The sequence below is a fragment of the Equus asinus genome, chromosome 27 (assembly GCF_041296235.1).
Source record: "Equus asinus isolate D_3611 breed Donkey chromosome 27, EquAss-T2T_v2, whole genome shotgun sequence".
Taxonomy (NCBI): Eukaryota; Metazoa; Chordata; class Mammalia; order Perissodactyla; family Equidae; genus Equus; species Equus asinus.
Window position 1 is genome coordinate 6,762,481 of NC_091816.1, and position 25,516 is coordinate 6,787,996.

Genomic DNA, 25,516 nt, shown 5'->3' on the forward strand with positions numbered 1-25,516 from the left:
TAAATTTGCAAATGTATATGCCTTATGATAAAGCGATTCTATTTGCAGTAACTTATTCTATACATATACTTAGATACATGTGAAATGACACGTGTGCAAGTTATTTATTGCCACATGTATTAGTGAGGTTTGGAAATAAATTAGGTGTCCATTAGTGGCCAACTGGTTTCATAGATTATGGTATATCCATACAATGGAATACTAAAAAATGGGACGCTTTTGTGCTTCGGTATGGAAGGATCACAGATACGTATTGTGAAGTTAAAATAAGCAACGTGCAGAACAGTGAGTATATTTTACTACTATTTGTGTAGAAAACAAAGGACAAAAACATATATTTGCATTGACTTTTTTATATATAAAATATTACTGGAGGAAAAACAAGAGACTAATGGAGGTTACTTTGGGGAGTCGAAGAATGGGATGAAGGCAACTTTCTACTACACGTATTTTGTATATTTTGATGGTTGAGTAATGTGAATGCATTACTCAAAAGATTAAGCTAAAAAACACAAAAGTATGCAAAAAAGAGAATAATCCCACAGACCAAAGTGGCAAAAGAAGGAGCCGGTCTCCCTGCCCGCCCTTGGGAGGGGAGGCCACACTGAGCAGGAGAGGAGGGAGGGGCCCGCGCAGGGAGCAAGCGCAGCAGGTGCCTCGCGAGCTCTGCTCGCGGCTCATAAAAGCCTTCACTAACAGGGCCTGGACTTCCTCTGCTCACAGTCTCCTTTGGTTATTGGCCTAACCATTTTCCAAACTCGTGTGGTTTGGGAAATCTTGTCTTTTTGAAAATGTAAACATTTTTACACACTTCCTCAGAGTAGTGAGGTCACCCCTTAAAGCAACGACATCCTTTGAAGTTGCTTGACTCTCTGGTACCCATTTCCCTTCCCCCACTGATTCTGATGTCCTGGAAAAAAATTGCTGAATGGCATATATTTGTTTCAGAGATTATTCTTGCAGAATCTTATGACATTCCTTTGAGATAATGGCAACACTCTGGGGTGTTACAAAACCCAGCTTGAGAGTGACAGCCATGATGATCAGCAAGAGGCTGCAGCCAAGATCAAGGCCAAGTGGGGCCTGCACCACTCAGCATGATGAGGGGTGAGGGGAAAGGCCAGGCCTCTTCACCTCCACCCACTAGACATTTCCGTGGATCCAAAGGCCTGCTTGGGATACTGCATGGGCATGGAAGGCATTCAGTTGGGAGCCACTGACAAACTGCTCATGAGTGAGCTGCTGGGTCCCTGGGAGATGAAACTGGTTCTTTCTCCTCAGGGATAATTTTAGGTCCTCACTTCCCCTCCAGTCATTCTAACTCCCAACCCCTGGCTCAGCCTCCCAGAGGGATTGCTTAGACCAGTGACTATACAGCGTTCTTTTGAAATATAGAGCTGTTCGAAAGAGATGTGCTGGGGCATGGCCCTGGAGGCATTTTCCATGATAATTTTTTCCTCTTTTGTCCCATTGTTTCAAGGGAGGAAGCAAGGCAGCTCAAGGATCAGGTTCTGATAAGACTCAATAAAGGTATCATATCTTCCTGACCCTCAATGTGAACCCAGCCTCACCGCCCACCTGCCCCCCCCCCCCCCCCAATTCGAGAGGAACTGGCTGAGAGATTGGGAGAGCTTGGCTGACAGCACCAGCCTCAAGTCTGGGCGAGGGCAGGGTAAGGTGGCTCTGGGCTTCTTCAGGTGAAGGGAACTTCTGATGGGACTGAGTGAGAGACTTCAGGAGGCGTGAAAATACCAGGCCTATCATCCCACGGACTTGAAGATGCGACATGCAAATTCCCCAACTCAATGTCTTTTCATTTTTAAAAGTTCATGAACGAAATCTTCGAGGAAGTAGAGAGAACATTGTACCATCGGGAGGGTGATGGGATATTTGTGGATAGCTGGAGGAGATGGTGGACGGGCCTCAACCTCAAACGCGTTCATTCATTTTTTTTTTTTTTATTTTTTGAGGAAGACTGGCCCTGAGCTAACATCCATGCCCCTCTTCCTCTCCTTTATATATGGGACGCCTGCCACAGCATGGCTTGATGAACAGCGTGTAGGTCTGCACCCGGGATCTGAACCAGCGAACCCCAGCCGACAAAGCAGAGTGCGAGAACTTAACTACTATGCCACGAGGCCACCCCCATTTCATTCATTTCTAATATGTCTTTACAACAGAAGAATTTTAAGAGAAGGGTCCTATCTAGAAATTTTCTAGGTGGAAAGGTGTGTGGAAGGGACAATATGAAGTGGGGAAGATGGAGAAATTGAAATGCTCAGCATCCCGGGCTACATGAGCCAAATTGAAATTCAAATAAGCAGGTAATGATAAAGACTCCTGAAAATGGGAAATTTCTCTAGTAGCTGAAAAGAAAATTTAAAAAAGATCAGAAAACTGGAGGGGCAGGGAGGGTAAGTGAAACAGAAGAAGGGCAAGTGGACAAATGTCATTGGAATGAGGTCTTGGGAGAAGAGAGGAGACTGGCTGCCCTCTGTTACTTAACCTACAGTATCTTAGGGGCCACGCTCAAGCAGTAGGGGCCAGGAGGGTCGTTTTGCTTGGGAGGGGTGCCTTTTTCTCTGTCAGGTAAGGGGTGCAGGTCTTCCATTACCCTTCCCCTAGCGTTGCTGCTGGACCTCCCATGGAATATGGTGCAGAGTTACAGGAAAGCAGTGCCAACCGAGCGCTGTGCTGAGTGTGGAGCTGGTCACAGCAGGAGGGGGCACATTGTGGCTGAGAAGTTGGGGCGTCCGTTACTCCAGATTTGGCTAAAGGAAAAGTCAGACATTCGTCTCACTTCCCTCCCTATGCTCCAATCCCCCTTTTGACGCCAAGGCGAGACTATCGGCCGCTGCCCCTTTAAGGGCAGTCACTCCTCCCCCCCACCCCAAGCGGTGGCACCCAGAGGGTGGGGGGGAGGCTTAGCGTTCTCGCCGGCGCCCGGTCAACTCGAGAAGATGGCCCAGGCCCGGGGAATCGCTCCCACGCCCCACTACCTCCTCCCCTGAGCCGGGTGAGCTGGGAGACCCCCTTCCCTCTTTCTCTCCCGCCCCACGCGCGACGTGGGAATGGCTCCGTGGCCTCACGGAAACAGCTCTCTGGCCTCGTGGCCGGGTGCCCCCACCCTGGCGCCCAATACCGCCAACACCAGTGGGCTGCCAGGGATGCCGGGGGCGGCGGCACTGGCGGGGGCGCTGTTGGTGCTGGCCACTGTGGGAGGCAACCTGCTGGTAATCGTGGCCATCGCCCGGACGCCGAGACTCCAGACCATGACCAACGTGTTCGTGACTTCGCTGGCCGCGGCCGACCTGGTGGTAGGACTCCTGGTAGTGCCGCCGGGGGCCACCTTGGCGCTGACCGGCCACTGGCCCCTGGGCGCCACTGGTTGCGAGCTGTGGACTTCGGTGGACGTGCTGTGCGTGACGGCCAGCATCGAAACCCTGTGCGCCTTGGCGGTGGACCGCTACCTGGCCGTGACCAACCCGCTGCGCTACGGCTCACTGGTCACCAAACGCCGCGCCCGGGCAGCCGTGGTCCTGGTGTGGGTCGTGTCCGCCGCGGTGTCGTTTGCGCCCATCATGAGCAAGTGGTGGCGCGTGGGGGCCGACGCCGAGGCGCAGCGTTGCCACTCCAATCCGCGCTGCTGCGCCTTCGCCTCCAACATCCCCTACGCGCTGCTCTCCTCCTCCGTCTCCTTCTACCTTCCGCTTCTTGTGATGCTCTTCGTCTACGCGCGCGTTTTCGTCGTGGCTACGCGCCAGCTGCGCTTGCTGCGCCGGGAGCTGGGCCGCTTCCCGCCAGAGGAGTCTCCGCCGGCTCCGTCTCGCTCTCTGTCCCTCGTCCCGGCGGGGCCGTGCGCCGCGCCCGCGGGGGTGCCCTTCTACGGCCGGCGGCCCGCGCGCCTTCTGCCTCTCCGGGAACACCGGGCCCTGCGCACCCTGGGTCTCATCATGGGCACCTTCACTCTCTGCTGGCTGCCCTTCTTTGTGGCCAACGTGGTGCGCGCCCTCGGGGGCCCCTCCCTAGTTCCCAACCCGGCCTTCCTCGCCCTTAACTGGCTAGGCTATGCCAACTCTGCCTTCAACCCGCTCATCTATTGCCGCAGCCCGGATTTCCGCAGCGCCTTCCGCCGCCTGCTGTGCCGCTGCGGCCGCTGCCCGCCCGAGGAGCACCTCGCCGCCGCCTCCGGCCCCGCGACCCCTCCGGCGCCCCTGCAGCCCTGACCAGCCCTGCGGAGTCCGGGCAGCGCCGCCGCTTGACGGGTAGGTAACCGAGGCGAAGGAGCCGGCGCTCGGGGTCAGGAAGCATTCGGCATCTCCTGTGTCAAGTTTTTGAGCTTGGGGTTCGGGGGGAGAAGATGGGGATGGGGAGAGTTTCTGCACTGGGAGAAGCGGGGCCGCGAAGGAAAGAAGCAAAATGGGACCCACGGCCCTTTCCTTGCCCGCATCCGACCCGCTCTGCCCCAGGTGGAAGCGAAAGAGGCGGCGGCAATGGCTGCTGTGCCCCTGCCCAGCCCGCCCGGCTGGTGAGCGCGAGTTTTGGTTTTTGAGCCCAGTGCTTTGGCCGCCCGGATTTCTTGCCGCCCCTTGGCCTGGTTTTGACTTGCCCACAAGCCTAGAGGCCCTCCCGAGCCCTCGGCCTCGGCTCTGGGTTCTTTGAAGGGTTTGATAGCTGTAAAGGTGAGAATCCGTTCCGGTACGAAGGAAAGCGGGAGCGAGGAACTGCGAGCGGCCGTGCTTCTCCGGCAGGAACAGAGCTGTTGCGGTTGGGAGTGGGTTTTTTTTGGCTGCGTGGAGCCCGAATACTTTTGTGTAATTTCTTATGCTTTTCAGGGTCCCTGACCTCCACCCCTGCCCTGCAGTGCCCCTGTTCCCACCCTGTGCCCCCTCACCCCAAGATATGTTATCTCCGTTTTTCAGGGCTTCCTGGGGAATTTCTTAGACCTTGAAGGACAAGAAACAACACTCCGTTGATCCAGAACCTTCGGAAAGCCTCTGGCCTCTGTTCAGAATGAGCCCTGTGGCGTTTCCCAGCTGGAAAACTCTGCCCTCCAGAACCTGATGACTGGGCCATGGGATGGGGTGGGGGAGTCCTTCCCAAGTGGGTTTTCACCATCCCCTCTCTCTCTCTTTCTGGGAGAAGTTTTCTAAACCCCACCCCTGAACTTCACCACTACCTCAGCAGCGGAGCATCTGAGGATCTGGCTGTGCTCAGCTGCCCCCGAGAGCAGCCCGGCTTGCTTCGGCGGGGCACCCATCACTTTGCTCACTGGTGTGCTGTGTGCTTAGGATGAAGAGAGCACCTCTCGGCCCCTTCCTTCTGTCGCCCAGACCTGATGAACCCCGGATGCTCTCTGGGCTTGGCGGCCCAGGCTGAGAGCAGAAAGCTAGAGAAGGTCAAGGTTTGGGGTTTTGTCCCTGGCCCCCTCACTTAGGCTCTCTAAGCACCAGCCTCCCTCACTTTACGCGCAGAACAGCTCTGATCTACCTCACAGCAGTGGCAGAAGGACTTCTTCAGGGTTCGGGGGCCTCTGGGGTTCATAGGAAGATGAACCATTAGAACGGATCCCTTCTTTTCCTTTTAAAATCAAATTAATAAATATTACTGAATGCAGTTCATCCATTGCCCTCTTTTCTCTCCATTTGTTTTCTTTTCATAATCCACTTACTCCCTTCATAGACCTGGCTTTTGACAGAGGCAATAAATTAGGACTAATCCTTGTCCCTTTCTTCCTAATCCTCTTGAAACGAAAAATGAAAAGTCTGTTTGTGCGAAGGGGAGGGAGCTTGAGTATTTCACACTCCTGCCTCCCCACCCTTTCCAAAACTTCTGGAACCCAGTTGCAAAGACATGCTACCCGTAGGATTTAAGCAGAGCCCCCGCGGGAGGATTGGGTTTGCTGTGGCCAAGATCAGGGCACGGAGAGCGTATGTCAGCTCCCATGCTATAAGCCAGGGGTGGATTTGTAAGATCCTGTTACCATCAGGAACCAGTTTTGCTCATTGCTGTACGCGTGTGTGTCTGGAGGCACAGACCATTGTTTGTGTTGGGCAAATGTCTTGGGTTATAAATATATTCTGATGTTTCCCATCCTTTCCATAGCCTCTACGGTCCCACTTTCTTTCCTGGGCTTCATAAATCTATATTATCCTCTTGAAGTAAAACTGGAGTTACAAGATTGAGCCAGTTGATCGTTTTTTTCCATATTCCAATTTTTATGAAACTTATCAGGCAGTTTCCTATGGAAAGAAAATTTCTATGGAAATCACTGGGTCATTTTGCGAGTTCTTATTTAAACTCCATGAGCCGCGAGCATTGTCCAGGCTGATTTACAGGAGAGCCAGTAAATCACAAAAGTTTAATGTACGGTGTGACAGCAGTATACAATGCATTGGCTAGGTTCAGGGGCTCCAGAGTTATAAAACTGCGTTCTGCCCTGAGGATAAGCTCGGTGGATTTCCACATATGGGTGTTCCCTGTGAGTTGGACCTGGCCTACACTGCACTCTTTTCTCCAGGAGCCCAGGTTTTATTTCTTAGGATGTTTGCATACCAAAGATGGCTTTCTCCTTTTCAGTCCAGAGCAGTGTGAGATCTCTAGTGTCTGAGGTGCGGAAGGTTTCTCGGCAAGGAGTCAACTTTTGAACCCTTAGTGGAGAAGGAAGTCTTGCTTTCGCCTGGGTATGAGGGCCTCCTCTCCCTATCTCCGGATATTTTCCCAACATCACTGAGGAAAGTTGCCTAGTCAGTCCTAGGCAGGAGAGAAGGATGATTTTTCGGGGGGGCAGGGGGACTGGCTTGTAGAATTGTCCTTGAACATTATCCAGGAGCTCATACTGCTCGACACACTCCCATGTGTCAGCTGTCAGACTCCTTCGGAGTGTTTAGACTTGCTCTGCGGCTGTGGACTCCATCTGCAAATTGTCATCGGTGCATCTGACAGATGGAGAGGCAGCCACTCTGGTCGTTTCTCCAGCAACTTGTGGCCAGGTGTCAGGCTGAGGGAGATTTACATCCTTGGATGGGGAGCAGGCTGCTTTTGCTAGCACGAGGCCTGAGCGCTTGAACTCTGGAAGACAAACAACCATCCTCTGAACCTAGAGATGTGAAGACTTACAGACCAATGAGAACAAAAGAGCCTGTGGGACCCCTGGCCTTGCCAGAGTCTGTTAGCAGGAGCTGGGCATGGGGCAGAAATGGCAGGGAGAAGGGGGCTGGGTTGGAGGAGAGAAAATGAGGAGTGACTGAGAATTCCAGAGGTGGCTTACCTTCTGCATCAGGTGGACCTGCTAGGGAGGAGGCAGAATTAGGACAAGGAGGAGGTCGATAACAGACTTTCTTTGGACCCTCCCCATGGTAGATTCTTCTGGGGAATGGTGGTAAGTGCAGGCTGTGGTCCTCATGGCAGTCATGGGGCTAGAACTCCATACCAGCTTCATTCTGGAACCCTCGTAGAGTAGAGGCAGCTTCTCCCTCTCTTCCGGGGGGCACAGGTGAAGGCCATGGAAATGGTATTCCTTTATGTTCTATCCTAAAAGCCAAAGATCCAGGCTCCCCTCAGGCCTCTTGGGGGAGCATGTCCGTGTTTGTGTGTCTGTCCAGAGGAGAAGTGGGAGCCTGCAATGAGGAGTACTGCTAATACTCTCCCCCACCCCCATGCAGAAAGCCCTGGATAGTCTGCCTCAGGCCAATTAGGGGGCAGCATCATGCGTAGCTCAGTGTAATTAGCAGAAACTCCAGACGGCCATCTGATCTTTCATAGCTCGTCCTCTTATGAGATTGAGGAAGATCGAAATGCTTTCCTTAGTTCTCTCGTCTATAAAGTAAATGGAGAATACACTTTTCTCTCCTCTCTCACTTTTAGAAGGGGAATGAAGGTGACCAGGATAGCTGGCTCTCAGAAAGCCCCGTGAAGTCCTAGACAGTTTGGCAGCTTCAGCGTTTGCTCCACGCAAGGCATAAATGGTGCTTGGCGCCCCCTGATGGCGATGTGAGGTACAACAGTTGTGGACCTGTTGGTCTGTTGACTAGACACCGGCTGCGAAAACTTCAGTTTTCACAAGGCCACGGACTATGGGAGCTGAAAGAGACCCTAGAAATGATTCAGTCTAATCCTTTGATAAGATAGATGAAGAAACTGACTTCTAGAGAGGGGACTTGTGAGTAGCCAAGATTACTTTAGTAAGTGAAAAGCAACACTATGGTCGGTAGTATAAGGATCACAGAATTCAGAGCCGGAAAAACAATAAGAAAGGGAGAAAGGAAGGAGATGACCATTTATTGAGCGCCAATAAATATGACTATTAGCAAATATTTTGTTGTAGTGACAGCAAGTAAAAAATAAGAGCCTTGTACAATTCAAATATGTGTTGCTTGTGTTGATTCTAACTCAGTCTACCAGACCCCAAATTTTGTTTTCTTTTCTCTACACACACTGCTAGTAATCAGTTACGTGACATTGAGCAAGTTACGTCGCATCTCTGATAAATTGTCTGTGAAACAAATGGAGATTCTATTATCGCTCTACTCAGCTCATGCAGACAGGGTTTGAAGAACAAATAAGAGATTGCATGTAAAACTGGTTTGGAAATTGAAAGGTCTCCTCCAGTAAGTGGCGTCGTTAGAGTGTGGAGCTAGGAGAAGTCCACGTCTTCTGGTTTTGATCCTTGGGTAGCCCTGCTTCTATCGACAGCCTGGATCTTGAACCACTTGTCTTTGGTCATGGAGGGCAAGCCCTGTCTGGTCTTCCTTCTGCAAGTTCATACCCACCTCAGACTAACTCCCCTGGTTTCATATCTGTGTCACTGTCCATCTTCCCCTCTGGCTCTGTTTTCACATTTAGACCCTGGTCTGGTCTGTGCCTGACATTTCAGTACTGGTTTGGATCACCCTGTCATTGCCCAAGCAGCATTTATAATGAGCTAAATTTGAATGGTGGACAGAAGGTTTAGGACTGAGGGTACTTCTAGATGTAAGGGCTTTATGGTACGTTATGGTAGCGGTTCATGAGAATGGGGCCCTAAGGAATCAGAAGAAAGAGATGGTGTAGCAGTGGCTACAGCTGCCGTAACAAATTACCACAAACAGAAACTCATTCTCTCACAATTCTAGAGGCTGGAAGTCCAAAATCAAGGCGTTGGCAAGATCATGCTTGCTCTTGCCATGCGTGAGCTCTAGGGGAGGAATCCCTCTTTGCCTCTGGTAGCTTCTGGTGGTTGCTGATAATCCTGGGCGTTGCTTGGCTTGTAGCTGCATCACTCAAACTTCTGCCTCCATCTTCCCATGTGTCCAAATTTCCCTCTTCTTATAAGGACACCAGTCATTGGACCAGGGCCCAACTTAATTCAGTAGGCCGTTGTCTCCTGCAGGCAGAAGTTGCATCCATCCTCCATACTTCCCCTCTCCTTTTAGTAATAGAATCTGTAAGTTTTAGCTGGGCACAAGGCCTCGCTAAAGACATACAGCAGCCTCTCTTGTAGCTAGGTGTGACTGTGTGACTGGGTTCTAGCCAACTGAAGTGTGCAGCTTCGAGGTCGGCCATCAAAGGGAAAGGGCAGACCCTCCATGTCTACTTCTCCCCTTCCTACTGGCTGGAATGCAGGCGTGATGGTAAGAACTGACCCAGCCACCTTAGGTCATCAGATGGCAACCATGTGTTGCAGATGGCGGAAGAACCAGACAGCAGGAGGCTGGCTGGCTGACAGTGTGGAGGCGCCATTTCAGCCCTGGGCTGCTTATGCTGAAGACGCTTATATGAAAGAGAAATAAACTTCTATCTTTAAGCCACAGTTATTTTAGCCTTTTTTTTTTTTTAAACAGCAGGTGAATCAAACAAATACATCAATGAAGGGATGATAAAGAAGATATTATTGGATGGGCACCTGCCTCCATTCTGTGATGAATGTAGGTTGGGCTATGAAGCTGCCTTGCTCCGGTACGGCTCAGGGCACCTCTGATCTCTGGGAACTGGCATCTCTGTAGAGTCTGAGTTCATGTTGCCCCTGAGACCACCAACTCCATCTCTGACACTGGTTTGTGTGGGCACAACGATCTGTGAGTGTGTTAGTTTCCCAAGGCTGCCACAACAAATTCTTACAACCTTAGTGGCTTAAAACGACAGAAATGTATTCTCTCAAAGTTCTGGAGGCAGAAGTCTGAAATCAAGGCATTGGCACGGCTGGCTCCCTCCTGAGGCTCTGAGGGAGAGGCTGTTCCACGGCTCTTTCCTAGCCCTGGCGGCTCCAGCCCTTCTCGGTGCTCCTGGGCTTATAGACGTATTCCTCCAGTCTCTACCCCGGTCTTCACTTTCTCCCTGTGTCCCCATGTGTCTTCTCCTTCTCTATCTCCTTTAAGGACACATGCCATTGGATTTGGGGCCTGTCCTAATCCGAGATGATCTCATCTCAAGATCCTTCCCTTAATTATATCTGCAAAGACCCTTGTTCCAAATAAGGCCACATTCTGAGGTTCCGGCGGACATATCCCACTACAGTGAGAAACACTTGTGAATCCTTCAACTGAGAGTTCTGGTCTCATAAGATTATCATCCATTCCAGGCAACCCTCAGGGCAGGGCTGTTCTCTCTAGAAGTTCTCAGACTCTGTGGTAGGCAGAATTTTGAGATGACCCCCCAATGACCCATGTCTTGTACAATCCCCTCCCCTTGAATGTGAGTGGGACCTGTAATTTGCTTCTAACCAGTAGCACATGGCAAAGGTGATGGGATGTTACTTCTGCGATTATGTTGTTGTATTGGCAGAGGTAAAGGGATTTGGAAGATGTAATTAAAGTTCCTAATCAACTGACTTGAGTTAATCAAAAGGGAGATTATCCTGGGTGGGCCTGACCTAATCAGGTGAGCCCCTAAAAAGAAAGTCAGAGGTTGAGACAGAAGAGGAAGAGAGACACTCTTGCTGGCCTTGAGGAAGCTACTCACCCTGAGTTCTACAAACGGCAAGGAAATGGGTCCTGCCAATAACTGTGTGAGTTGGAAAAGGCCTTTGAACCTCAGATAAGACTGGGGCCCTGGCGGGACATCTTCATGGCAGCCTGGTGAGCCCCGGAGCAGAAGACCCAGCTAACCCCTACCCAGACTCCTGACACGTGGAAACTACGAGATAATAAATGTGTGTTGTTCTAAGCTCTTAAGTTTGTGGTAATTTGTTGCACAACAATAGGAACTGAATACAGACTCACCACACAGATCTACCTCAGGCTGCTCTTTCTAACAGGTCTTTTCTGCTGGTGTTTTTAAAGGTTTCCAATCAGAAACCAACTACAATAGGACCTGATCTGCCCTGATCTACTGCTCTCTCCAGAGGCCCACCGGAGACTCTTGCTTGGGGGTCCCGGGAAGAGAGTGCCCTGGGGCTCCATCTCCCTCACCCCTGAGGGGATGACCACTCATTCTAGGTTTCCTTGGCCCACACACACCTTCTAAGGAAATTAGGAGGTTCCGGTTCAGAAGCCATTTGCTACGGTTTTCATTTCTGAGCTGCCAGTGAGGCACCCCACCGTATGACACAGAGGCACAGCAAGCATAGTTCCCAAAACCTCTTTAGCAAGAAACAAGACGGGAGATTCTTGCGTCTGCTGTGGGGCCTCCCGGAGGGGAGAAGGGATGGGCGGAGAGCAGTGGGAATGGGGAGCTTTGCATCAGCTCCGCGCCCCGCGGGATCTCTGGTTGCTCTTCCAGTCAGTGGATCATGTGAGTGAGTCCTTCCTCTACGGCCTCCCCTTGGGCCAAGTCTGAATCTAACTGGTGCTGGAACACTCTCCCAGAACCACAGGGAGGGAAGCGGGGGGGATAAGGGAGGCACAGGCAGCTGCTTTTCCAATGGAGGAATTCCTACCATTTCTGAGGAAGGAGAAACATATGGGGCCAATGGCGAACTTCGCTGCTCTAGCAACGTCAAGACTCAGAGCCCAGCTGTGCGATGGCTTCCCCCTATTTTCTGAGGGAAGAACTAGTCTTAAGAGCAAACTACTTCTTACCTTTGACCCACTTTCATGCCCATCCCTTTCGCAGGTTTGCTAGCTACCTGGTGCTCTGGCGTTGGGCTTCTGAACTTGCAGAATGAAAACTCTTTAAAAACCCTGCCTTCGGTTTCCTTTAACATTTCTTGCAAGCTGTTGTATTGAAAAATATCTGTTTCTTTAAAAAACAATACAGAGGTAGACAATTTACAAAAATAAGTGGAAATTATTATTGATACATAAGGTATTGTTTAAATTAAGCAGATATTTTTCGAACCACTCCTGCCTAGTAACATCTCCCCCCAGGGTTGGTGTGGTGCTGGTATTTTCTTTTTTCTTCATCTTCTTTTTTCTTTTTACGAAGACTAGCCCTGAGCTAACATCCACTGCCAATCCTCCTCTTTTTGCTGAGGAAGACTGGCCCTGAGCTAACATCCGTGCCCATCTTCCTCTACTTTATATGTGGGACGCCTACCACAGCATGGCTTGCCAAGCAGTGCCATGTCTGCACCGGGGATCAGAACCAGCGAACCCTGGGCCACCAAAGCAGAACGTGCGCACTTAACCGCTGCACCACCAGGCCGGCCCCAGGTGCTGGTATTTTCATGGAGGACCTCTGGGGAGCCCACCCGTTAGTCACTGCTGTAGTCAGGCCTCCTCACTTCTTAACCGGATTAACTAAAATAGTCTCCCCTTGGCCTTCCCACCTAATCCTGGCTCCCCTCCAATTCATCTTTTTCTAAAACATAAATCTGACCATGTCATTCCCTTTCTTAAAATCATTCAATGGCTTTCTAAAGCATTTTGGGGTAAGACTCAGACCCCTCAGCATAAAGGCCTGCCTACCTTCCTAACCTGATTTCCCATCACTCTCCTCCCCCATACACTGTTATTCCAGCCACACTTAAATTCACTAAAGAACTCATTTTTTCTTTGTCTCTGTACCTTCACACAGACTGTACCCTCTGTCATCCATCCAAACACAGATTGTACTCTCTGCTCATCCAACCATCCATCAATCTATCCACCCACCCATCCATCCACCCATCCATCCGTCCATCCATCTATCCCTTCATCCATCTATCCATCCATCCCAGCAATAAGTTTTTATCGAGTGAACAGACTTGATATGTCACAAGGTAAAACTGACAGGGTTTGCCAGTGGCTTGGATGTGGGTATAAGAAAGAAAGGGAGAAGTCAGGGATGAGAGCAAGATTTTTGGCCTGAGCACTTGGCAGAATGGACTTGCCATTTACTGAAAGGGGGGAAAATGGTGGAGGGATATGAAACTATGAGTTAGTTTTTGGACATAGTAAATTCAAAGTCTATTATTTTGGACGTAGTAAATTCAAAGCCTCATTATGACGTTTCAGGAAACAAAGGACCACGTATACTAGAGTGGTCCCATAAGATTAGTACCATATAGCCTAGGTGTGTAGTAGGCTATAACATCTAGGTTTGTGTAAATGCACTCTATGATGTTCGCACAACAACGAAACCGTCTAACGATGCATTTCTCAGACCCTATCCCTGTGGTTAAGTGACACATGACAATAGTTATTTATTGGACTATCAAGTAGGCATTTGGACTTCCAAGTCTGTATGTCAGGAGAGAAGTTGGAGCTGGATATATAAATTTGACAGATGGATATTTAAGCTCATGGAAGTGGATGAGCTCACCTACATGGTGACCATAGATGGAGAAGAGAAGAATTCAGAGTATATCAAATCAACACATTGTACACCTTAAACTTACACAATGTTATGTCAATTATATCTTAATAAAGCTGGAAAAAATAAAATTAAATATCAGTAGGCATGGGGAAAAAAAAGAATTCAGAAAACGGCGCCCTGGAACATTCTAACATTTAGAGGTCGGAAATAGAAGGAACCAGCAAAGCCAGCTGAGCAGCAGCGGCAGTGAGGTGAAAAGAGACGCAAAGCAGGCAGCGTCCTGGACGCCGTGGGAAGAAAGCGTCTCAAGGAGGAAGCCATTAGCTGCGTCACGTGCTGCTGAAACATCCAAGAGGAGGACTGAGAACAATGGTGATTGGATTCGACAGCACGAAGGTCTGTCATTTGTGACCTTGATAAGAGCAACTACGATGGTGTGGAGGTGATGAAATGCTGATAAGAGAGGGTTCAACAGAATGTGGGGAGTAAAGAAGTGGAGATAAAATACACATAAATATAAAACATTCTTTCAATGGCTATTGCTCTGAAGAGGATCAGAGGAGATGGTCTGGTTGAGGATCCTGTTGTCATCCTGGTTAATCTCGGCGCCCTGTTTCCCAGAATCCTTGTTAGAGCCCGGGTTAGCGGAACTTGCCTAAGATTTGAGAGGTGGAAATGAAGCAGCGTCCATTAATACCTGAAGGACTTCAGGGTGAGATACAGACGCAGAGGTGGTGGGTAAGTTCAGGCTTGACTTTAGACTCTCCTCCACTCCACGCCCAGCTCTGCTTCCAGACTGTTGGCCTTGCGGACTGCAGGAGCACCAGGACCACCACCAGACCCTTGGCTGCAGAAGCACAGACATGAGAGCTGCACAGAAGCCATGCCTTCCCACAGACCTCTCCAAGCGTTCTCCCTTCCCAGTCCCGTTTCTGCAGCTGGATGTGTCTGGCTTCTCAGATTTCCCTGCCAGCTCCAGTTTGCCCACCTGCGAGCGTGCTTCAGGCAGCCTGATGAATGAATTTTCTCTGATTCTCCAGCTCCCTCCTCCGGACCTTCACTTCCCCAGCTCCTCCTCCAGTTGTGTGAGGTCTAATTCCTATGAAACCGGCATCACTCACAGCAATTCTGTTTCCTTGGCTGAACCCTGACTGACGCATGAGGTAATAGCTGGAGAGGAGACATGAGGTCAAGGGAGCATTGTTTGTTTTTAAGATGGGAGTTTCACTGCCTGTTTGTAAGCTCAAGAGAACGTTCTGGTAGAGAGGGGGAACTGATGGTAGAGGAGAGAAAGGACAATTGCAGGAGCAATGTAGCCATGGCCCAGGGCACAAGGGGAAAGGCTGGACTGAGGGGTGCAGGAGAGGTGGGCTCAAGCGTTGCACTAAGAGAAAAGACCGAGTAGGTAGGTACCTATGCAAATAGATGGGTGGTTATGATGGGAACATGTGCAAGTCTCTTACGATTGCTTTTATTGTTTCTGTGAAATAAGTACCAGCAGCAGTTGAGACTACTGGGAGAAAGCGTTGAATATTTGAGGAGAGATGGAAAGGTGTGATATAATTGTAAAAATTTGTCTTTTTTGGCTGCCTAGCCTGTGGACTTCTTTCTAAGGTTTGGAGAATTCTCCATTTTCTGAGTCTTCGTGGCGGGCAGAACCCACCTCTGCCAAGTGAAGCTGCAATGCCCAGACCCTCACTCCTCCCATCCTTTAGCTAGAGCAAGAGGAAGGGCCAGAGGGTCACGTGAGTAGGCTCAGCCAATCAGACAGAGACTTCCCGTCTGTAACTCGGAGCCCATGAAGTCAGGGAGCAAGGACGTGGAGGATCCTTTCGGACAGCAGCGGCTGTGGCAGCAAAGACCCGTGTCTGGGACCTGCAGTGGCAGCAGGGCCAGCAGGGGAACGTGAGGGTGGAGCCAGTCACAGGGCCGTCTGTTGTTCAGCGGTGTGATCCTCCCCAGTTTCCTCCTGTTGTCTGATCGTGATCGTGGCGGTGCTCCGGCTCCCAGCTCTCCAGCCTCCCAATTAATTGTGTGAGCCACCAGATACCCTTTTCACAAATCCCTCTTAGGCTGAAATCAGCCAGAGTCAGTTTCTGTGGCTTGCAACCAAGAATCCAGACTGATACTGACAGAAATTAGCGGCTTGGGTCAGCTAAGTTTCTTCTTTCCAACTTCTTTCTTAATGCCGTTGGCGTCGTTTTTGCGGCTTTCCTACATGTCAGGGGCCAGTAGCTTCTGGAAGTTTTAGGATCATTTCCTTATAACTGCATGGCTAGAGAGTAGTGAAAGGCTCTTGTCTGCCAGCTCTAACAGGACTCTAGTAGGCCAGGTTTGAGCCACATGCCTCATCTCAGAGCAAGCACTGTGACTCAGGATTCAAGAACCAAGGTTGGGCAGTTGGGTGGGGTTTGTTACCAGAAGGAGTAGGAAAAGGATGTCTGGGCAGACTTAGTGAAAAACCAACACCTTCCACCTGTGGCTGCTCATCGGCCCATTCTCTTTTTCTCAAACATGTAATTCCAAGAATGGTCCCACCTAACCTAATGCAATTTTTCTACAGGCAACTAACAACTCACTCTCTCCTCCCCCAAGGGAACAACCCAAAGTCACATCCAACATCCAGCTTAGAGTTTAGGATCTCTGGGTGAGGTGCATTTTCTTCATCTGAAAGTGGCTGCTCATGATACTGCAGCTTATGGACTAAAAACGAATTTAACCACTCCCCATGCACCCACTGTTCAATGCTGGGAGGAAAACTGCTATGAAGGCCCCCATTTAGAAAGGCGGGGAAGTGGAGCGACACACAGTGGTCACTGGTCCAAAGCACATGCCGCATCTATGTGGGCACGGACGTAAGATGCAACCGCTTTTGGATTCACATTCCTAACAAAGGAATGAGCTCTTTGGGTCAGCTGATAACCTCCCCTTAGGAATTTCCCTTACCCTTTGTCTTCCTTGGCTAAGCCTGAGAGGGGCTATGGGAGGATTGCCCTGTGGGGGCCGTTCCACCTTAGCCGCCAGCTTCTGTGAGTATGGTTATCAGAACCTGGAGATTGTTTGTGGGCTTCAACCATCTGGGAAAAAACCCTTAAAACTCCAGTTTGTTCAAATGTCAGTTTTATTTCAGGAGGCCTCCCAAGTGTCCTATACTGTAAACTCTGTAGTCAAAACTTCTTGCGTTTGGATCTCAATTTTGTGATTTCTGTCTCTTTAAAGGAGCCTGAGGGACATGCCCATTTCTGTAAACCTCACACAGTTCTGTAAGGTTTGTGATCCCCATTTAAAACTGCATACACTGAGGTGGAGAGGTTTTAAATGACTCCCCTAAGACCATATAGGTGCTAAGGGGAAGAGCTGAGAGGGAAAGCCAGGCCCACTACCTCCGTCCACTACACCATGAGGCTCCAGTTAGGGGGGTGGGTCTCGTGTCTGAGTGCTGGGGCCAAGAAGGGAGGCAGGGAAGAGCTCAAGGAACTACCTTCAGGAGACGCGGAGGGTCGCAGGCGTGTGCTGGCTGCTTTGGTAGGCAGGAGTTTGTGCCTCTGGGGCTTCAGGAAAACGTAACTTTGGCATCCACACAGATGTCATGTGGTTGTCAGGGTGGTTGCCAGTACCTGTGGCAGTGGAGAAATGCTGAACCCGGGTGACATCCTAAGAAACAGATGTCAGTGAGAGGGCCAGGACTGGATGAGCATGAGAGTGTTATCCCAAAAGTCATGCAAGAACTCCCCAGGAATGGCCAGAAACAATGGGGGAAGACTGAGACAGGCTAGTGATCCTCTACCGTATAGGAAAGGACGAGTTATTCTAGTTCATATAACCATCTTTGTACCTGGGCTGGTGAGAGATCGGAACTTGGGGCCACAAACCCTGCATCCCCGCTTATTGGCTGGCAGGCTCCCAGGGAGAGCCTCTGGCACAAGCCAGCCACCCCTCCATTACTCCCCACCTGCTGTCACTACGTAGCCTGGGGTAGTCAGAGAAGAGCCTTCCCTGCTTCCCACTGCTGCTGAGACAGCAATGGGGCCCCTGGGTGTTTAACGCGGTTGGAAGTGCAAGGCCAACAAACATAAAAAATAGCCTTTAAAAATAGTTTTGAAGACTTTGGAATGGATGATGCGGTGAAAACTTGATGACTGCCTTCCAGCATCCTTTCTCCCCTCTCCCATTTCTAGCAATGCCTGGGATCTCTTTTAGGGAACCCTTCTGTCCATTCCCAGCTGTGCAGTTTGGGAGGGGTTGACACTACCCTCAGCTCTAGGTGTTGGTTTAAACTCACCGGGGTATCCCATCCTCAGCTGTGGGTCACGGCTGTAAGGTCACCTGTAAGGTCAGCTGTAAGGTCACGGGTGGGCCAGTGACTCACTGCAGCCCAGAGGAGGGAGAAAGGAGGCTGGGGGCTTCAGGGAAGGAAACTTCCTCAACCTTCCAGGGAGCTAAGAGGAGAGCCATTCTCTCTTCCTCTGGATAGTAAGGGTGTGATGTCTGGAAAGGCTGCAGCCATTGTTTCAAAACATAAATCCTTTTTGAATGAGAAATCTATGCACGTGGTTTAACCTTTCCAAGGTACAAAGTGGTATACAGTGAAAAGCAAGTCAGCCCTCTTCTCTGTCCTTGTCCACCGACCACCCAGTTCCACTTTCCAGAGCCAATCACAGTCGCCTGCTTCTTGTCATGGATCCTTCCAGAGATTTGCTATGCATATACATGCAAATGTATCTTTTATTTCCCCTGAAATCTGCTCCACTTTCGTACCTACCTTGTTTTTACTTAATGATGTATCTTGGAGATTTTTCCACAGCTGTACACATAGGGCTGCCTTTAACAGCTGCATAGAATTCCCTTACATCGATAGTGCATCATTATTTTCAACACTCCTTCAGTAATTGGCATTTAGCTTTTTTGCAAATAGAGCTGCGATGTAAATTCCTCAAATATGTATCGTTTTGTGCATCTGCTGCATTGGCGTTTGCTCCTGTGCTCAGAGTCAGCCGGAGAACAAAGCTGAAGCTTCCAGAAGAGCAGAGTGAAGGGAACCACAGAGAACGAAGCTGGAACCCTGATGACAATGTGACACTCTGGACTGAACTGCGACTGAAATCAGATGTACCCTGGCCTGCCCAGTTATAGAGCCAATAAATGCTCTCTCTTTCTCCAGCCAGTTTGACTTGGGTTTTTTATTACTTGTAACATAAGAAGTTCTCATTGGCACACAGGTTAAAATTCTCACAACTAAAATGTGAAGAAAGTGTGATGAAAATGACATGTAAATTTGGACATAGAGTATCTTAAAATATAAACATCATGGAAAAGAAACCGGAGGGAGATACACTAAAATGTTCCCTGGTTATGGATTGATTGTAGGAAATCGTAGGAAAATTATAGTTTTTTTTTGAAGTTTTGAGGTTTTCTACAATAATAGGGATGACTTTCCTAATCACTTGTCTCAAGGCAGGCTCCCTGGAAGGGCAGCCTGAGACAGGAATTTGGGGCACGTGGTTTGCAGAGGGAGGGCCCTGTAGGAGGAACCTGCCAGGGACTGAGGGAAGCAGGACTGGGAAGGGGGAGGAGCCTTGCAAGGATGTGGTTCCAGGTCAAGTCTAGCCTTGGCCTGATTTGGGGGTGGGCCCTGGAGTGCAAATGGAGTCCCAGAGATACCCCAGGACAAGGGGCCTGGCCTTTTGTATGCCTAGATCAGGCAGTCACTGGCCACCCTTGTTGGTGGGGGTGTGACCTTCCAGGTGGTTTCCAGGTGAGGTAGCGCCATCAGCAAAGGGCAATTCTCCAGAGAAGGTAGCTCAGGAAGGTAAGCCTTATCCACCTGCAAGGCTGGTAAAGGGCGTCTTGGTGGGACACCAACAGTGTCTACATCAATCATTTACAAAGTTATTTTTAAAGACGAAAAGAAAAAGAAAGCAAAATGCAAGACTGATCCTACAGAGGCTCTTTCTGCCCTTGACCTCTGCCTCCTACCCGTGCTGCTGGGCCACCACTAAACAGTTAACAAATGAAGAGGTCTTGACTCCAGATAACCGAGAGAAATAGGACTGGTTTACCAAGTTGCAAATTATACTGTTTCTAAATATAAGACTCTTCAATGAAAATATCTGTGGAAGAGAACAGTGCTTTCTTTCTATTCCTTTTAAAGTCTGGAGCCCTTACCAAAATGAAAGCAGAAGCTTGGTAAACATGTCCCTGGGCCTGCATTAACGCTGGGTCTGGGGCTTTCCCTTCTGCAGGAGCAGCCCTCACCTGGCTCATTGGCTGCCTGCCTTGCCCTCTCTCCTGAGGGGCTGACTTGTTATTTTGGATTGGGGGACTTGGGGCTGGAGAAGAGAAGGCAGTGAGTTAGGGAGAAGTGCCTGGAGCTCCAGGTCCTCCTTCCCCCTCCCCCAGCCCACTCTCTCAGGGGATTCTCCTCTAGGGCCATGGAATATCCCCGTGGAGACGGAGGTGTGGGGCTCTGTTGCTCTGGAGACAAGTTGTCCAGAGCCTCTGGGCCTTGGAGCTGCGAGGGTTCCGGGAAGGGGCAGGCCTGTGTGGTCCCGGCTTGGAGGAGGGCTCGCGGGCAGGAGCGGGGAGGAACACAGAGCGGAGTCATAGTCTTGGCTCTACGTTCATCTCAGTGATGTCCACCCTTTCAGTGTTCATGGATGTGCCCCTAGCCCAGAAGCTAGAAGGCAGCTTGTTAAAGACCTACAAAAAAGACGACTGCCCCAACAAGATGTTCCTGGCCTATAAAGGTAGATGCCTAGTAGTTGCTGAGTCTGTGACTTGATGGATCAGAATTGCCTCTAGGAGGGCAGAATTCTACTGCCACAGAGGAATCGGGAGCTAGCCTGAGCCTCTGCAAGTGGACAGGTCTGTTCCTGTTAGCAGAGTTGCCCAGTGGGGAAAAGAGCGGAAAATCCTCCGATCGTTCCGTGCCCCTGCCATTCTCTGGCGGCTTCCAGGGAATGGTAAGAGCTGTGTCCTCTCCCCCAGCTCCACGCTTTGGCCCAGCATGGGCAATGCACTTTCTTCAGCCTCTTCCTTCTCCCCTCTGTCTCCCCGGTTCCTGAACCAAGAATGGTTCCCCAAATTGACGCTTCTGTGCAGCCAGCCCTTGCCGCTGTGAAAGTCAGCGTTACCTTTGTTTAGTCTCATGTAGCCATAACTCCCACGTTGTATGTCATTTTTACCCTTTAAAATGGCATAGGTTTTAGTCGTCGTCTTTTTTTTAAAGACAAAAATTATGCACATTCACTAACAGCACGTTGTTTTTATAAAGGGGAAAGGAAGGGAAAGTTGTCTTTTCCTAGGTGACTTTCCAAAGCCCCAAGAAAGGCAGGACAGAAGAATTGTCTGCGGGCTGTCTGTGGAGCCCAGCCTTGGAGACCCCGAGGCCAGGCCTCCAGAGCTCCCTCTGCGGTTCCCTCACAGTCTGCATGACCAAGAAGGGCCAACCCTGGGTTTCTTCCGTGGTGCACAAGATCCGACTACAGATCGCGGAGGATCCCTCCTTGAACTATGAGTACATACCGGTGATGGGCATGAAATCGTTCATCCAGGCCTCCTTGGAACTCCTCTTTGGAAAGCACAGCCAAGTCATCGTGGAGAACAGGGTGAGAAGAAGGGCCCTCCCGCACTTACCCAGACACAGGGATGGGGACCAGAGCGTGCACGATCTTAAACCTGAAAGGGACCTTGCAGGGTCCCTGGCATTGACAAAGGAGACACCTGAGGCTCAGAGAGTCCAAAGCTTTAGTCACTGAGGGGCAGAGCTGGGCTCAGAACCCAAAGCCTGTGCTCTTGGCACCAACCCACATGGTTGATGTGCAGGCTCTCTCAGGGAGGGAACAGTCTAGATCGCAGGTGGTCCTAGTATCACCGTGACTCTTTTAAAGTGTGATTTCTGTTTATTTTTTGCTAATAGGGAGGGGGTGTACACACTGTTGGTGACAGTGGTGCCTTCCAACTTGGGGCCCAGTTCCTCAAAACTTGGCGTCGAGATTCTCAAGTAGTTTACATCATTTCTTCTCAAAAAGGTGAGTGTTCTGCGAGGTGAGGAGGACAGAAGATCCCTGTCTCTGGTTGCTGATTCCCACCCCACTAGCAATCTTCACTGTTGTCCTCATTCTCTGTCGTGAGAAAAATGGTGGACAAGCCAAGGTGTGCTTGTCCCTTTCCTCTTATTGTCCCGCCTTCAACCAGTGACCCTCACGCCCCTTCTCTGGGGCGTCTGCCTCCATCTCTCCATTCCCCGTTTACCAACTGCTGGGGGGCTGTGTTTCCACAGAACCGCACGGACTTATTTTCCAGGACATGGGCTTTACAGTTTATGAATACTCCTTCTGGGACTCCACGCAGCTGTGCCTAGACCCCAACATGCTCCTCAGTGTGGCGGAGGTAGAGGGGCCCAGCTCAGAAAATTCTCCCCAGACCCAATTTAAAGTTTTATTTTCCTTACGTCCCCCGCCCCCCCCCCCCCCCCCAGTCATCCAAGGTCTTTTCTAGGCTTGGATTTGCCTAGCCCTTTAGTAGGAACCAACTAGAAGGATCACATCTCCTCCAAATACCTTGGTACCACTACCACTCGGTAGGGGAAGTGACTGATGAGACAGTCTCTACCTACAGCAGGCCCCACGTGGCTGTGTCTTTGTGATTGGGAACATTGGCAACTGCAAGTTGACACCAAGTCAGTGGGCAAAGTTCATGGCCACCATGAAGGTGAGCCTGACCTCCTGCCTGACTTACCCCCCTCTGACCATCTCCTTTCGCTTCCCAGTCTTATCCTTTTTCCATTCTCCTTTCTCCTACAGAGCAAGCAGATATTCCCATTTTTTGACATTCCCTATCAAGGTTTATCCACGGGTGACCTGGAAGAAGATACTAGATTCTTAGAATATTTTGTGTCTCAAGGCTTTGAGTTCTTCTGCAGCCAGTCTCTGTCCAAGAATTTTGGCATTTATGGTATGGTATGGGCAGAAGGCAAAGGGAGGGCCTGGTGCTGAAGTGGTACCACACCCATGGCACAAACAATGTGTCTGACATCTCCTGCCCTCTGGGAGCTGAGGCGTCCCGTCAGAGCACCGTGGAGGCAGAAGGGAAGAGCGTTGTGCTAGAAGTCAGGTTCTGTGGTGTCATCTCAGCTCAGCTACTAGAACTAGCTACTAAAACTGACTCTGGTTAAATCATTTCTCCCCCTTAGGCCTCTGTTTCCTCAACTATAAGATGAGGGGGTAGGAATTAGTGATCTTTTAAGTCTCTTCCACCTTTAAGACTCTTACTTATGGCTACTTTTTCTGCAAGGAGAGCCTCTGGCAACTTTCTGGAGTCTGGATACCAGCTTGGCTGGGCTGGGGTGAGGGCCCCATAGTTCAATCCTCTCTTCTGCAATGGTGGAGGCAGAGTCATAGAGGAAGGTCTTGGTAACGGAGCATGAGACTGAGAATGAGCCTGTCTGTCCCCAAACTGTAGATGAAGGAGTAGGGATCCTAGTCGTGGTGGCACTCAACAACGAGCTTCTGCTGTGTGTCCTCTCCCAGCTGATGAACTTCGCCCGGGCCCTGTGGTTGAACCCTCCTACCACGGGTGCTCGCATTATCACCTCCATCCTCTGTAACCCTGCTTTGCAGGGAGAATGGTAAGGGCAAAGGGTGGGGGCGGGAAAGGATGGGCAGAGCCTCTGGATACCTATAGACTTGCTCATTGACAGGATTCAACTGGGTGCTTCTCTTCCTGCCCGTGCCGCCTCTTTACTCCATTCATTCATCAACATTTACTGAGGACCCACTGTGTACAGTGGCAGTGCCTATGCCAAAGGCTGCCATACCTTGGGGAAGTTGGTAATAGGATGTTCTTTTTGGATACAGGCCAATGAATTATTTGAACACTTCCAGATTGCAGGACGAGATTAGGAAGCATCAAGGGCTCTGGCACAATCTGCCTAAGAGCCTGCTTGGCTTGCTTAAATGTGTATGGGCTGAAGTCCCCCTCCCATTCATAACCATCGAGGTCCCTGGCTCCACGGGCTTGCCCTCAGGCACCCTGGTTGGGGGCTTTTGAAGGGAAGAAGGTGGATGAGGATGTTGTTGGGGGTGGGGGCGGGAGAGACAGGACAGACTGGAGCTCACACTCTAATTTCTTGCTGTCATTCCTTTGGCAGGAAGCAGAGTCTGAAAGAGGTTGCAGAGAACATCATGATGATCAAGGAAAAGGTGAAGGAGAAGCTCAGGCTCCTGGGGACTCCTGGCTCCTGGGATCACATCACCCACCAGAATGGGACCCATAGCTATCTTGGACTCAGCTGTAAGTGTCTAGGAGGGGGTAGCTCCACCCTTTCTGACCTTGGGCTTGTATTTGAGCATTAAACTTCACTGACTAGGTGACCAGTCCCTAGCTTCACCCCAGATTTTGATTCTTCCCTGAGGAAAGTGCAGCTGCCTTAAAGACCTTTCTGGATCCCCAGAAATGCTGACACTTCCTATCCGCTATAATCCACCCTGGGCTAGAGGGGAGTTAGAGGTGGCCACCCCAGGATCTGAGACCCTGTGATGATTATTACCAGCCCAACAAGTGGAATACCTGGTCAAGAAAAAGCATATTTACGTCCCCAAGAACGGTCGTATCAACTTCACCTGTATCAATGCCTATAACATAGATTACATCACTCAGAGCATCAATGAGGCTGTCCTCTTCACAATGGACTCAGAGAATCTTCAGAAAGTAAATGACTCCTTGGAATAAAAGCTTTAGTCTCTGCAAAAAATTTGTGCTGATTATTCATTGCTATTGTCATTTCTCTGAAAAGCACTATTTCTCTCCATCTATTTAAGAAGCATTGGTTTGGCCTCAGCAAAGAGGGGAAAAAAGGCCCAAAGAAGAAGGGAATTTTTACCTTCCCTGACCATCTCATATTTACTAAGCATCTACTATGGTGAGGCCCTGATCTGGGGTCCTAGTCTGTTTGGGCTTCTATAACAAAATACCATAGACTGGGTGGTGTCGACGAAAATAATCCATAACCAATCTGTAAATGAAAATTTGGGTGAGTTTATTCTGAGCTGAAATCTGAGGACCATGGCCCGGGGCCTTTCTTCCCGAAGGAAGAAAGGGCACCAAAGAAATGAGGTGTACAGAATGGTTATATACCCCCAAAGAGGGTGCTTTACATATGATTGAAATGTCCCTCCCACAATAGTCGCAAGATTGCCCTGTCAGCACAGCACTTGATGGACACAGCCGCCAAAGTTGGGAGGGGGAGGGAGGTTGCACCTTTATCTCAAGGGCCTTTCCTCTTGCCATAGGGAATCTCTAAAGCAGATATACAATGGATGCTCAACAGCCACGGTCAGGCCCTTTTGGAAAGGCAAGGTCAGGCCGAATTAGGTTTATACCGAATGGCTTCCTCATATTCTCCAATATATCCTATTGCTTGCCATTTTTATTTGTCAGTGGCTTATAAACAACAGACATTTATTTCCTGCAGTTCTAGAGGCTGAGAATTCCAAGATCAAGATGTCAACAGATTCAATGTCTGGTGAAGGCCCACTTCCTGGTTCATAAACAGCACCTTCTAGCTGTAACCTCACGTGGTAGAAGGAGCAAGGGATCTCTCTGGGGACTCTTTTAAAGGGCACTAATCCACTCACGACGGCTCCACCTTCACGACCTAGCCACGTCCAAATGCTATCACACTGGGGATTCGGTTTCAACGTACACATTTTGAGAGGCCACAAACATTCATCTTTAATTTCTTCAATGATCCATTGTTTGTTGAGAAGCGTGTTGTTTAGTCTCCACATTTTTGCACCTTTCTCTGCTTTTTTCTTGTAGTTGATTTCTAGTTTAATAGCGTTATGATCAGAAAAGATGCTTG

At 49.9% G+C, this 25,516-nt stretch overlaps 2 protein-coding genes and 1 long non-coding RNA gene across 4 annotated transcripts; all 3 read left to right on the plus strand.

The window, feature by feature from the left end:
• Positions 1 to 1,641: 1,641 nt before the first annotated feature.
• Positions 1,642 to 11,507, plus strand: ADRB3 (adrenoceptor beta 3). 2 transcript variants are annotated; one of them, XM_070499946.1, is made up of 3 exons: positions 1,642 to 4,001; positions 4,109 to 4,265; positions 4,923 to 11,507. In XM_070499946.1, the coding sequence occupies exons 1-3, from the start codon at positions 3,072 to 3,074 to the stop codon at positions 4,949 to 4,951; spliced, it is 1,116 nt and encodes a 371-aa protein (XP_070356047.1). In that variant the 5' UTR covers positions 1,642 to 3,071; the 3' UTR covers positions 4,952 to 11,507. The 2 variants fall into 2 exon arrangements, with proteins under 2 accessions (XP_070356047.1, XP_014706867.1); XM_014851381.3 differs by having other exon boundaries at positions 1,647 to 4,265.
• Positions 11,508 to 13,037: 1,530 nt separating this feature from the next.
• On the plus strand, positions 13,038 to 18,921 carry LOC139042283 (uncharacterized). Its single transcript, XR_011498841.1, has 3 exons — positions 13,038 to 14,391; positions 14,694 to 14,816; positions 18,642 to 18,921. It is a non-coding gene; the product is annotated as an uncharacterized lncRNA (long non-coding RNA).
• A 1,220-nt stretch (positions 18,922 to 20,141) lies between these two features.
• Positions 20,142 to 24,384, plus strand: GOT1L1 (glutamic-oxaloacetic transaminase 1 like 1). The gene is made up of 9 exons (XM_014851380.3): positions 20,142 to 20,399; positions 21,079 to 21,260; positions 21,572 to 21,683; positions 21,935 to 22,044; positions 22,273 to 22,365; positions 22,458 to 22,608; positions 23,116 to 23,281; positions 23,804 to 23,946; positions 24,206 to 24,384. Exons 1-9 carry the CDS (start codon positions 20,285 to 20,287, stop codon positions 24,382 to 24,384), a joined length of 1,251 nt encoding a protein of 416 aa, XP_014706866.1. The 5' UTR covers positions 20,142 to 20,284.
• The last annotated feature ends 1,132 nt before the right edge of the window (positions 24,385 to 25,516 follow it).